Here is a 14,839-nt window from a genome sequence, read left to right as displayed (position 1 = left end):
AAGTGAAGCCAAGGGTGTGAGGAGATGCAGTTTAGGCTACTTAGGTATCAATTGGATTGAGAAAAATATCGTTTGATAGTTCTTCTACTGAAATGGAGACAAAAGGATCATAAAAGGGGAGAGAGATGTTGGAAACAGCCCAAGTGAATTTAACAGCAGGTGGATGTTAGCAGCAAAATTGATGAAATTGACAAGTTCTGCAAGGGTGCAGAAGGTAGCACCCATGTAGTTATTAAATGTACTGGAAGACTGATTGAACTTTACCTCTGTCTTCAGAAAGACAAGGATGAAGTTCACGCTATGATAAAGGGAAGTGGGCATAAAAAACCACTAACCCACAAAAACATCAGCTAAAGTTGCATAGCTGAGGGTCTCATGATAGTTTCCTTGATGCTGTCAATATGGACTAGAATCCGAGAAGTGTATTTCTATCCATTTTTTTCTGCATAGGAGGCAAAGAAAATAACAATAGCTCCATAATAAACATAGAATGATAAAACCAGGTAAACTCACCATTTCTGGATTTATATCTTCATGTAATTTCTGAAATATCTTCTTCCTTTGCATTATGTGATTATTTTGGTTTTCAAATTTTAACAGATTTTGAGCCAACTTATTCTTATAATTGGAGATCTTTGCAATTAAACTTGAAAATAGTTGTGAATTTACAGGCACACGAAAAATTTTAGCTTGTGTTGGACCTGGACCTAAATTAGTATAACATAAATATTTGAATCCAAGATGCGTATAATGATTCACCATGAAAAAGTAAATAAAGCTTAATTATGTTAAAGTACACAATTAATGTTATAACCCATACTAAAATAATTACTTATTTCTAAAGATTAAAGATAAATATAGATCTATTAACCAGTGAAGTAATTTATTGCCCTTTAACATTTTCAGCATGAAGCCGAAGTCAGCATAAAGTCTATAGCACCTGCCTGAGTACTTTCTGTAGAAACTAATCAGCAGTTTCCTTGGAATGGCACCAGTGGGGATTTGCTTTTGCTTTTCAGTGAGTATTTAGTTGCACATAGTTATTTAGATGGACTGTTGAGCTACAAAACAGAGTTGGTTTCAAATTAACATTCTAGGCCAATAGCTATCATGATCTGTGTGCTTTGACTACTCAGTCTAACAGCCTCACTAATATGGTCAGAAGACATATTACATTCCTGGGTGGAATATAAAGGTGTTGCTTCTCCTTGGCCCTCAATGTGGTAAAAGAGGAGGTCATGTCAGAACAGGAGTGGGAATTGGAATAAAAATGTTGAGTCACCAGGAGATTCTGCTTTTGGTGGATGGAGCGGAGGTGCTCAACGAAGCGGTCCCCCAGATTATAATCGGTCTCATCAATGTAGAGGAGGCGGCATCAGGAGCATTGTTGGGCTGTGTATCTTTGCTCACAAGTCACTGTAAATTAGTATGAAGGTATAACAAGCAAGTAACAAGACAAAACACAAGAGATTCTACAGATGCTGGAAATCCAGAGTAACACACATTAAATGCTGGAGGAACTCAGCAAGTCAGGCAACATCTATGGAGGAGAATAACAGTTGCAATTTAATGCCGGGACCCTTCATCTTGTGACCTAAGACAAACTGTATATTGGCCTTTATCGCAAGAGGATTTGTGTAGAATGAAAATAAGAACAGTACAAGAATAAAAATAACTTGCAAAATGATAAAGTGTCCTAGTGAGAATACAACTAGAATACTGTGAATAGGTCTGGTCTCTGCATAAGGAAGAGCAAGGAAAGCGGAATGAAGTTCACCGGTTTGATTCCTGGGATAGTGAATTTGTTCACTGAGGAGAGGTGAATGAGAGGTGTTCTTTATACTTTATTGTCGCCAAACAATTGGTACTAGAATGTACAATCATCACAGCGATATTTGATTCTACGCTTCCCACTCCCTGGATTACAAATATTAAATATTAAAAATATTAAGAATAGTTAAAATTAGTAAATACTAAAAATTTAAATTATAAATCATAAACAGAAAATAGAAAAATGGCAAGTAAGGTAGTGCAAAAAAACCGAGAAGCAGGTCCGGATATTTGGAGGGTACGGCCCAGATCTGAGTCAGGATCCGTTCAGCAGTCTTATCACAGTTGGAAAGAAGCTGTTCCCAAATCTGGCCATACGAGTCTTCAAGCTCCTGAACCTTCTCCCGGAGGGAAGAGGGACGAAAAGTGTGTTGGCTGGGTGGGTCGTGTCCTTGATTATCCTGGCAGCACTGCTCGACAGCGTGCGGTGTAAAGTGAGTCCACAGACGGAAGATTGGTTTGTGTGATGTGCTGGGCTGTGTTCACGATCTTCTGCAGCTTCTTTTGGTCTTGGACAGGACAACTTCCATACCAGGTTGTGATGCACTCTAGAAGAATGCTTTCTACGGTGCATCTATAAAAATTAGTGAGGGTTTTAGGGGATAGGGCAAATTTCTTTAGTTTTCTCAGGAAGTAAAGGCGCTGGTGGGCCTTCTTGACAGGGAACTTATCAAAACACACAAAATTCTTATGGAGTTATTCAGAGTAGATCCAGTAATGATGTTTGCCATGGCAGGGGTTTCTGAAACCAGGGATCACAATATAAGAAGTTAGCCATCCAGGTTAGTGATGAGAAGAAATTTCTTTACCATAACAGTGAATCTATGGGACTTTTGAAATCAGAGGATTATGAGGCTTAGTTGCTAAGTACATTCAAAACATAGATCAATAAAGTTTTGGATATTAGCTGAATCAGGAGTTCTGGGGTTAGTTTAGCAAAGTGGTATTAAGTTAAAAGATGTGCCATGATCTTATTAAATGGCAGAACAGGTATGAGGGCCATGTGGCCTGTAACAGATCTTATTTCTTATGATTTTCAGTTTGCAGCATGCAAGTCAGCCAATAGTAACTTCTGATATATTATACATATATATCCGTGGCCTCTGTTGTTTTTTTTTTGCTGAATACATGCCAAATTCCTAAAACAGATATGGGAGCCACAAACAACATTCAAGCATATTTTCATTGGCATGAAGCAAAAATTAGGAAGGTCGTCACTATCAAAAAGTAGGGGAAATGAGGGTCTTAATTGAAGATCTAAGGACAAGCTTTTATCACTAAATAGCTGGCCTGAAGAGACAAAATGTAGGGATAAGCAAAAGAAAAAAAGTTAATAAAATAAATTGACTAAGGATAATGTCGGTGGCATCCGTTAGTCTCGCGAGACCATCGATCTGCGCTTGGAAAGCATTGCTTCTCCTCTCCAGGGCGCAGCCCTGGGCAAGGTTGTATGGAAGACCGGCAGTTTGCCCATGCAGCAAGTCTCCCCTCTTCACGACACCGATGTTGTCCAAGGGAAGGACAAGGGCCAATACAGCTTGGCACCAGCATCGTCGCAGGAGTTGCCAGAATGAGGTTGAAGACAACGTTGGCCTGCCTTAGGGATTCCAGTTCCGGATTTGTCCTCAGGGTTTACTCCCGCAGCCTTTCCCATGAGTGGTTATGGCTGCAAGGCAGTGGAGGTTTGAAATCAGAGTTTTCCCTCTCTTAGATGGACTTCCTTCCCAGGCTGACGAGCTCCATCTACCCGAAGCACTGGTCTTAAGGTGCCAGGACCCGCCTTCACCCCTTCTCCTGTCAGTAGAAACAGTTCCGCCGGGCTTAGAGGCTAAGCCACAGGAGAAGGCCAGGAGTTGAACTTGGTTGTCAGAAGCTATTTGAGGCACATGCCGTGAGAAGCACTTTTAGCTAGTGGGAGCTTGTCCCCACTACCACTCCTCAGCTTGACAACCACTAAGGATAAAGAAAATGGTAAATATAGCAAAGTAGAGCCGCATGCCTAGATCCAATGGTCGATTGAGTAAAAGCAAAAAAAAAGAGATTGTTTTATAAAATACAGATTTTACCTACTTTAGTTTAAATACAGTTAATTTCTAACAACAGCTATATGTCATTGCTAACTAAAACTAAAGATATACTCAAGGTGTTCATGGAGACTTAATCTTTAATTGTTCAGCCAAATACAAGTGACATTAGCAGACATCTGGCCATTTGCTCTCAACAATCACAAAAGGTTAAGAATGATGCAAAAAATAGAGGAAATAAATTTGTTCTTGATAGAATTAAGAAATAAATCAAAAATTAAAACTGAGTATAGACATGATAGAAGACAACAAAATGATGTGGGAACATACAAAGAAATCTGACGGATATGCAAAGCAAAATATTGGTACATTGCGCTGAAGTTGTGAATAAGTGTTTTAATGAATTCACATAGTTTGAAGCAATTTCATTTTAACTTTTCAAATAGTAAATAATAAAATATATGAATACAAGAACTGTAGAAGTTACTATTTTGGAGAAGAGCAAACTTTTTCTTACTTTGACGTCCTTTTGCCTTTTTCTCAACAATGGATTTTTGTTTAGGTTTTTCAAGAAGTGCTCCATACAACAGAGATCTACAAGATATTTATATACAGTATTTGTCATTTTCATATCCACAAGTAGGTAAATTGTGTAAAGTATAATAAGGCATCTCACTCATTACATTTTCTACGCTTGACCTATAATATGAACTGGATCCAAAGGAATAAGTTGGGCATCCCTGGAGTGCGTGTGTTGGGATCAGGATATGTGAATAACCTGCAGCATATGGCTTGATACTGGCCCATTCACTATTTGTTTAATGTGTTCAATGATATGATTGGTGTACCAGTCACCATCAATTCGCAAGTCATTACACTAGAATTTATCCGTATGTCCCAACTATATTTGCAGCTAGTATGTAATTAAATTAGTTGATGCTGATTGAAGCCTTATAAAAGGGAGATGCATTGTGAACCACATTGCACACCACGCTGGAGATTGCTTGCAACCGTGGCAAATCAATGAAGAGATTGGGTAATCCAATATAACAATATGATAAACAAAGAACTTGCAAGAATTAAAGGAAGACTGACAAATAGCAGTAAGAGTAGGTAGAGAATTAGATCACTATCAGGCACCAAACTCTGAGGTGATAAGGAACTGAATGCAATATGCACATTGTTGAAGTCACCCCACACCACAAAGACATATCTGAGCAACTATTTCATCCAAGATGGTGCAAATTTGAAAATGAGTTAATGGCAAACTGAAAATCAATACAAAAAAAATTGCAGATGCTGTAAGTCTGAAACAAAAACAGAAATGCTGGAGATATTCAGTATCAAAGAAAAGTAAAACAGAATGAACATTTCAGATCAAGCACCCTTTCCCTGAACACTTATCAGCCAGTCAGAGTAGTTTGAAACATTATCCCATACTGATTTGCTATTGATGGCAATAGTTGTGTGCCATCTTCTGCAAGGGATAGAGGACTGTTAGTACCTTGTCATCCATCTGGGTAATGTAGCTGGTGTTGGGCTAGTTGGTGGAAGCTATGAAATTGGGGTAGACTTAGAGTAAAAGTTTGAGCGTATTTGTACAGATATTTGAATATAGATTTAGTGATATTTTCACTGACCTTGATCATGAATGCATGATCACTATACTTCAAATACATTGTTTCCATGTCCTTAAGGGCTCACTTCTGAAGACTGCAGCCTCCTCTTCCTGATAATCAACAATGTATTTGCAGGGCCACCTGTGGTCCTATGCACACAGCAGAACCCTATTTCTTTCCACCTCATTGACAGACCTCCTGAGCTTCATCTTAAAATTGTCTCACCTGCTCTGTTTTTGACTACCATGCTCCCACTAAGTGCTCAAAACCCTTGGAATAACTAAGAAAAATAACAGCTTCCTTATTATAAGGTTTCAATGAGCATCAGCCACTCAGAATTTTAGGCTCTGTGGGATGTGCTTAAGTGAAAAGCAGTACTGTCTAGATACTGAAATTTTTCTAATTAGGGCTGGGCACAGATTAAACATTAAAGATTAAGATTAGCTTCATTACTTCTCACACACATCGAGACATACAGTGAAATGTGTCAATGACCAATGCATTTTGAGGGTTGTCCTGGGGACAGCTTTACACAATATTTTACCTAAATATTACCAGAAGAAGTACTTTGAACAAAATAGAAATTCATAGCGTACCTGTCTTCAGAATGTTGAAGAACAATTATATTAAAATTGGAAGGAAATTCACTCAAAAAGTTGAGATGCTGTGGTTGAATTATAGTATTTTTCCAAGCCTGCAAAGAAAAAGAAAATGAGGAATATCAGATAAGAGTAGCTTTACATGCTTGAAGTTAAAGTAATGTAAAATTTTATCATTATATACTTAAAAGAAAGCCTCTTTAGGTATAGTATTCCCTGTCTTCTTTGACTTCTCAGAAATTGTGCTGAATAGAATACTACTTAACATACTGATTATTAAAATTGTGGTATTTTTAAAAAACTAAGCAAGTTTAATGATTTTTTTTATACAGCAGAACATTTCATGACAATGAGCTTTGACATCAATTGTGGTAGCTACTATATAATAAACAGCAAAATAAATTTATCACTGATTCGTGTTTAATTGAACCTGCATATATTGATTTATATTCTAGTTGATTCAGGTCTTCAGTTTCCCTTTTGCCAATATTTCTTACCTTCCTTCTGTTGCTGTCCATCACATGCTCTGCTCAAACTCCATCCAAAATACAAAGGAAATGTTCTAAATGAAATTTTAAAACCAAATCTTAACAGCTCCACTAAAAGTCATACATAAACTCAACAGAAAAGTTGGCATTTTGTTTGTATTGTAAACAAGTGTGAATCACATAGTCAGAATTCTGTACCCACTTTTGTTGGGAATGAGGTTTAATCTTCCACCCTTCATAAAGATATTGTAACCACACTGTGGAAAAGAGTCTTGTTATTCATTTCATTATTAAAAATAAATGTTGAAATTTTAAATTTACCTCAAAATTTGTGCTAAGCCTTTCATTAACTGTCTTGAGCATATTTTTCATAGTTCCATCCTTCTGCAATTTTTGTTGAAGATGCAATAATGCTACAAGCTGGGAACTGCTGGTATCATATCCAGTCTTAATCAAGGTATCTCTTAGCATTATTGATGCTAAGCAACTCTGAAACAATATCAAATGTATTTTAAAACTTTTTACCACATTTTCAAGAATTCCATTCAAGCTGCATCATCTAAATATTCTGTGTAAATGTAGTTCACTCAGTTGTCATAGGACTGAATGTGCTATATTTGAATATCCGCAGTATACGAAAATAAGGTATATTTCGTTGGCATTCATTACAAGGGGGAATAGAATATAAAAACAAGGAGATAATGCTGAGGCTTTATAAGACACTTGTCAGGCCACATTTGGAGTATTATCAACAGTTTTGGGCCCTATATCTCAGTGTTGTCATTGGAGAGAGCCCAAGGAGGTTAACAAAGATGATTCCGTGAATTAAGGGGTGAACACCTGAGTGTTTGGCAGCTTTGGGCATGTACCAACTGGAATTTAGAAGAATGCGGGGAGATCTCATTGAAGCATATCAAATGTTGAAAGGACTAAATAAGGTGGATGTGGAGGGGATGTTTCCTATGGTGGAGGTGTCCAGAACTAGAGGGCACAGCCTCAAAATTGAGAGGCAACCTTTTAGAACAGAGGTAAGGAGAAAGGTGTGATATACTGCGTCCGGTGCTCCCGGTGCAGCCTTCTATATATTGGTGAGACCCGACGCAGACTGGGAGACCATTTCACTGAACACCTATGCTCTATCTGCCAGAGAAAGCAGGATCCCCCAATGGCCACACATTTTAATTCTACGTCCCATTCCCATTCTGATACGTCTATCAATGGCCTCCTCTACTGTCAAGATGAAGTCACACTCAGGTTGGAGGAAAAACACCTTATATTCCATCTGGGTAGCCTCCAACCTGATGGCATGAATATTGACTTCTCTAACTTCCATTAATGCCCCTCCTCCTGTTCTTACCGCATCCCTTATTTATTTATTATTTTTTCCTTTTTTTCCTCTCTCTGTCCCTCACAATAACTCATTGCCTGCTCTCCATCATCCTCTGGCTCTCCCCTCCCCCTTTCTTTCTCCCTAGGCCTCCCATCCCATGATCCTCTCCCTTCTCCAGCCTTATATCCCTTTTGCCTATCAACTTTCCAGCCCTTAGCTCTATCCCTCCCCCTCCTGTCTTCTCCTATCATTTTGGATCTCCCCCTCCCCCTCCTACTTTCAAATCTCGTACTATCTTTTCTTTCAGTTAGTCCTGACGAAGGGTCTCGGCCCGAAACGTCAACTGTGCTTCTTCCTATGGATGCTGTCTGGCCTGCTGCGTTCCACCAGCATTTTGTGTGTGTTGCAAGGAGAAATTTTTTTAGCCAGAGAGTAGTGAATCTGTGGAATGCTCTGCCACAGACAGCTGTGGAGGCCAAGACCGTGGGTATATTTAAAGCAAAAGTGGTTAGTTTCCTGACTGGTCAGGGCATCAAAAGTTATGGCGAGAAGGCAGGTATATGGGGTAGAGTGGGATCCGGGATCAGACATGATGGAATGACAGAGCAGATTCACTGGGTTTAATGACCTAATTCTACTCTTATTACTTAAGGTCTAAGGTAAATGATCTTCTAGTGCAGTTATAAAATGGCAGACATGACATTTAATCATTTAATCATGGCAGGCATGACATCATTTAATCGTGGCTGAAAGAAGATCTCAACTGAGAGCTTAATATCCAAGGACAAGCATCATATCATAAGGACAAGTAAGTGGGCAGAGGGAGTGGGATGACTTTGTTGGTAAAAATTGAAATCAAATCTTCAGAGAGAGATGATGTACGGTCAGAAGATGTAGAATCCTTACAAGCAGAGTTAAGATAAAAGTCCCTGATGGGAGTTATATACAGGCTTCTGAGCAGTAGCCAGATATAGGGTACAAGTTTCAATGGGAGAAATTTGAAAGTGTCAGGAGGGAGAAGTGAATGTAGTCACAATTACTCAAGTGAAATTGATTCTGACACTGCAATGTCTGAAGACAGGAAAGTCACCTGGACCAGATTTCTTTGTTACCCTCATGAGATATAGTAAGGTATAATGGAAGTACAATGGTAATCAGTAATTGTAAAAAAGGCAAAATGTTTTCTGATTTCTCTTCTCTAAATCATGACTTAATTAAAACAAATGGCATTTAAGGTAAGACAAGGGGAATTTAACATGGTTTTGAAAAAGCTGAGAGTACAAGAAATAAATGAACTTGTCAACTAATATTCCTTCCCCCTCACCAAAAATTGTTTAATAAACATATGTTACTCCAAGCCTTTTGTCGTCTGTCATTTTAATTCTCCATTACCCTATTATTTATTTATAGCTGTGTTCCTTGCATCTCCCAAGACAGAAAGTGAAGAGCAAAACTTAAGTAATATTATTGCAAATATATCATCAGTTGGGCTCATGGATTTGCTCTCTGAATTAAAGTTAAATTTACTTTTAATTATGGTATTTCTTTTTCAACATTTTATTGCTTCCATCAACTTAATGGAAGCTTTAAATTGTTAGCTACTTGAGGTGAATTAATTATTTTTATTTTATGGCAGTTATTCTCATCTAACAGCCCACCAGCCGCCCAGTCCAGCACGTAATTCTCCGCAACTTCCAGCATCTCCAACAGGATCCCACCACCAAGCACATCTTTCCCTCCCTCCCCCCACTTTCTACTTTCCACAGGGATTGCTCCCTACGCAACTCCCTTGTCCATTCGTCCCTCCCCACTGATCTCCCTCCTAGCACTTATCCTTGCAAGTGGAATAAGTGCTACAGTTGCCCCTAACTACCATTCAGGGTCCCAAACAGTCCTTTCCAGGTGAGGCAACACTTCACTTGTGAACCTGTTGGGGTCATATATTGTGTCCGGTGCCCCTAGTGTGGCCTTCTGTATATCGGTGAGAACCAACATAGATTGGGAGACTGCTTTGCTAAGCATCTATGCTCCACCTGCCAGAAAAAGTGGATCTCCCAGTGGCCACCCATTTTAATTCCACTTCCCATTCCTATATGTCTATATATGGCTTCCTCCACAGTCGTGATGAGGCCACAATTAGGTCGAAGGAACACCACCTTATATTCTGTCTGGGTAGCCTCCAACCTGACATCATGAACATTGATTTCTCAAACTTCCAGTAATTGCTCCTCCCCCACCCTCTCCTTCACCATTCCCCATTCCTTTTCGCTCTCTCACCTTATCTCCTTGCCTGCCCATCACCTCCCTCTGGTGCTCCTCGCTCCTTTTCTTTGTTTCCATGGCCCGCTGTCCTCTTTTATAAGACTTCCCCTTCTCCAGCCCTGTATCCCCCTTCACCAGTCAACTTCCCAGCTCTTTATTTCATCCCTCCCCCTTAAGGTTTCACCTAGCACCTCGTGTTTCTCTCTCCCCTCCCCCAACTTTTAAATCTACTCCTCAGCTTTTTCCCGGGCCAAGTTGGTTAACGAATTGTCAGGAGCGGTTCTCCAGTCCTGCCGAAGCATCTCGACTCGAAATGTCGACTGTACTCTTCTTCATGGACGCTGCCTGCCCTGCTGAGTTCGTCTGGTATTTTGTGTGGGTTGCTTGGATTGTCAACTTCTGCAGATTTTCTCTTGTTTGTAATTATTTTTATGTTATAAAATAAAGAATTGAAAACAAAAGTGAATAAGTTTAAATGGTAAAGTAAAGGGAATGATTCATGGGAGAAAGCCAGTAATCCTACCTCTGGTCACATACCGCATAATTATAGAGAATTAAATGTGTAATTTCCTGAAGGTAGTCAGAATTTACTGACCAATCCACTTATCATGTTTATACTAACATTCTTTTCTCCTCATCTTTCTCTTACTTTCCTATTCTTCTGATAGATGTTGGATTTCTTAAATTGATAAATTGTCATCTTTTACTTCATTACACTGAAAGAGGTATAAAGAAAACATGCTGTTCTTACAAGAAATGTTGGTTTTTTAGTTAAAAGACAGTATAGATTTTAAGTACAATATCTGTAAAGAGCTAATTAATGTCTAGATAAAATATAAGTGTCAGTTCATAAGCACTGAACTTGGAAAGAGTACAAATATCTGTAGCCGTGGAAACAGTAAATAGGAAACAGAGTTGGAAAATTCCCATTAGTATATCAGATTATTGACTTTTAACAAGTCAACCTAGAAATTGGATTTAAATATTTCTGCTGCATTGAAAATTGACTACACTTAGTGCTAGTCCCAAATTGGGCCCCCTCAAAGAATTATGAAATCAGTCTGAAGAAAGTTTTCACAGAAAATTAAAGAGTGGTTTACACAAGAAGGAAACATTAAAATGAAAAGTGTATAGGTCCTGCCCAGACCATCTCAATTCAGGTACCACTGCTGACATTTTGCTATTTTGCAAAAATAGAAGGGTATCAAATTTTAATTCCTGTGGCACCCACATAGCAACTACATAGTGGGAGGTAGGTACCTTTTATGGACATTAAAAAGGTGTTTGTCAAGGTTCCATGTGATAGGCTGGTCCAGAAGGTTAAAGCACATGGGATACAAGATTACCTCGTCATCTGGTTAATTTGAAAATAGAATGCACCAGGAAATGGTTACTAGTACAACTTACTCCATGTCAAGTCAATTTTGGGTTAACTACTGCTTAAAGAAACAGTACTACATGATTTAATTTTTATGCTTTGCTGCTATATTTAGCTTCGATGTTGGTTTAAATTATCGATGATGAAGTAATTAAAATTGACCATGATATTAAAAAATCTGCACATTTTAGACGTTAAAAATTAATTATCAATTAAAATCCTCTGGATAGATCATGAAGCCATGTATTTCACTTTTTAATGTCCTTTACATTTGTTTTTCAGCTTGAATGTGATTCTGGAACTGTCAGAGCCTGTGATTTGCTGTTTGGAAATTGTTTGGGAGTTCCTGTGCTCTGCAGGCTCCGAGACGATTCTGGGAGACAGAGGCAGCATGCACAAACCTCATGGTGGGCAGGCTGCGGGATGGCATTTCGCCAATGACAGCTTCCATTTTTCGCCGATTGGAGCAATGAGGGAGACTAATACATTGAGACGAAAGCAGAAGTTTGGAGATCGTTTAGGTGGTTCAGAGCACTGCAGTCAGCCAGAGGATTCCAGGAGACAAAGGCAACATATATGAACGTTGTGGGGGCAGGCTGTGGAATGGGTGCTAGCCGATGTTTAACTCAATTTCACCAATTAAAGCTTCCGGTGTGCACCAACTGAAGTGACGAGGGAGATTGAAGCATCGAGGCAATTGCAGGGTGCGAGCACTGGCTGCCCACTTTTTGATTGCTCTGCTACGCTACTGGAGAGGGGAGAGCCTGCTGATGTACCTGGAGATTGTTGCCCAGATTTTCTGTGTTTTGAATCTGGACTTGGACTATAGACTTCTTTCAGTCTTCGAGTTTTTAATATTCTGTGTTTTTCACCTGATCTTTCTCATTTTTTTGTGCAGGGAGAGGGATTTTTTTGGGGGACGGGTTGATATGCCTGTTCCATTTTTGTTCATTTTTTTGAGTGGGAGGAGAGGTTTTGGTGTTGATGATCATGCTGCCTTTCTTTTCTTTCTTGGTTTCATGGCTACCCGGAGATGAAGAATTTCAGAGGAATTACAACCAATTATCATACCTGGTGTAATGCTAAATATTGACTCCCAGAAACTGGGTCAAATTGTCCAAAACATTCAACCATGTCGAGGCTGGCTGCTGCAAGGATATTAGTAAGCTTGCTGTTTAATGCCTGATTCATGGACTGTAACAAAACTTCACTGGCATGAGCACAGTAAACTTGAGCAACGGCTCGATCTTTCTATAAAATGGAAAACAAAACAGACAATAAATTGTAATTTCATTCTGTTTTGAGAGTAATTTAAAACAATATGAAGCCCAAAATGAGACAAAACGATAAGAAAGAACAATTGGAATATTAGCTTATAACAATCATGAAAGGTTAGAAAAAGATATCTAACAGGTAGCTTGTGTGGAGCATAACACTGTCATGGAGTGATTGAAGCAGAAGTTCTCTTGGTGCATTCTATATAATCAAATTATAAAGTTCAGGTCTACAGAAGGCACATTTGTGCTGTCAACTACACCAAACATATTACTAAATATTGTATTGATCACTATAACAGAGAAGGGTGTAGATGTGATGCAAAATACACAAAATAGATCAATTCCTTGTCAAAAGGATAAGCAAATGGAAATTTGAATTAGAGAAGCTCAGTGTTTACAGTGCAAAGGTGATTGCTGAACAATGATCTTGGCCAAATACCAAGTCATAAAGGACAAAGACAAGGTTAATTCAAATAGATACTTCAAAGTAAAAATGTTCAGGATCAGAAAAAAAATAAATTTGCCTTCAGAAAAAAATATTTTACCACCCAATATTAAAAAGAGTATCTCTATACAAGTGCTGTGCCAGGTGGAGTAGTAGAGAAAAAAAGTTCTGCGTATGTTCAAAAAATTGATTCCTGAGATGGGAGTTATATTAAAATGATGAGTTTGTGGACTTCCTGATCATTAAAATCTTTCAAATTCTAAATTAAGCAGTATATCAAAATAGTTATTACCTTAATTTGTTTAGCAATTGCAATGCACTTTGCCAGCTGCTGAGCTGAAAGCTGCATATCCGAATCCTCATGATTTGATTCGACTTGTTCATTTTTGTCCTGAGTTGTGAGTTGCAAGTCTGTATGCTCACAGTTAGATTCAAATGTTTCATTTCCTTCTCTGGACTTCACTTCTTTTGACAGGCCATTTTTATTCTCCTGCTTAAGATATGGGTGTTAACAAAAAGAATGTCTACAAAGGTATGCAACAAGTGATATTAACCAATGGTTCTGCAACAAGATAATTCCCAGTGAAGACTGGTGTCAAAAAGGTTGCACCATTGCCCCAAAACCTTGCTTGACCTTTCTTGTATTGTATTTCCAACCAACTCCCGACAGGAGTGAAGTTAATCTTCAGAACTAATAGTAACATGCTCATCCTACAGGATCTATTTTCCATTGGTCAAGCCACAAAACGTTGACGAGATTTCCAGTTGTGCATGCTCAGAGTCTAATCTCCAAGACATTATCACTACAGGATGGGCATTTTACTCAACTTCTGCAAAGCCAAGATCCTCGACTGATCTGCCCCTTCTGTACCACTCTGGGAACCACAAAAGTTCATTGTGAGGCTCTGGACTATAGACACTTCCTATATCTCAGAAGCCATCTATTTATGAAAGAAGATATTAGAGATATAATGTGCCACTCACCTCAATGCATCAGCATACTCTTTGGTCCATTCAGGAAAAGGGTACTTAAAGATCAAAATTTCAGACAGCCCAAAATTTATGGTCTAGCAGAGAGCAATGATCTCTATGCTTTTAAGACAAGACAACCTATAGCACACCACTACCATGCTTCAAGTTCAATGGCAAGACAAGCAAACCAATGTCAAAGTCATCTCCCATATCATTATCACCAGTACTAAGTCCCTAATTATACCTAATCAGCTGCTTTAAGCAGGCCATGTCACGATAGGTAATTATTAGATGGACTATACTTTATACTTCATTGTCACCAAACAATTGATACTAGAACATACAATCATCACAGCGATATTTGATTCTATGCTTCCCACTCCCTGGACTACAAATATTAAATATTAAAAATAGTAAATGTATGGGTTTTTCTTGTATGTTAAATTTAAAATGGCTTCTTTGTTATGTTATACTTGGGAATGCTTCTTTGTTATGTTAAATGCTGAGAAAGTCCTCCTGCTAGCAGTTTGTTGAATCACGTTACTGATAAGAAGATATTATGAACCAATTGGGATATTTGTTATGTTTTTGGTGTCTCTGTGAGATATTGTATGC

General features: G+C 38.6%; 1 protein-coding gene across 1 annotated transcript in view; it reads right to left on the bottom strand.

Annotated features, from left to right (window-relative positions):
- Window positions 1-14,839, bottom strand: part of LOC134358994 (cilia- and flagella-associated protein 46) — a 194,298-nt gene that overhangs the window by 50,629 nt on the left and 128,830 nt on the right. Inside the window, exons 43-48 of the mRNA XM_063071760.1 lie at window positions 13,545-13,742; window positions 12,602-12,781; window positions 6,882-7,049; window positions 6,070-6,167; window positions 4,372-4,448; window positions 514-707 (exon numbers count right to left, since the gene is read on the bottom strand). Coding sequence (XP_062927830.1) covers window positions 514-707; window positions 4,372-4,448; window positions 6,070-6,167; window positions 6,882-7,049; window positions 12,602-12,781; window positions 13,545-13,742 — 915 coding nt within the window. The remainder of the gene's footprint in view (window positions 1-513; window positions 708-4,371; window positions 4,449-6,069; window positions 6,168-6,881; window positions 7,050-12,601; window positions 12,782-13,544; window positions 13,743-14,839) is intronic.

The sequence above is a fragment of the Mobula hypostoma genome, chromosome 19, assembly GCF_963921235.1.
Source record: "Mobula hypostoma chromosome 19, sMobHyp1.1, whole genome shotgun sequence".
NCBI classification, from domain to species: Eukaryota; Metazoa; Chordata; class Chondrichthyes; order Myliobatiformes; family Myliobatidae; genus Mobula; species Mobula hypostoma.
The sequence above is the reverse complement of the archived record's forward strand: the minus strand, read 5'-3'. Positions and strand labels throughout refer to the sequence as shown.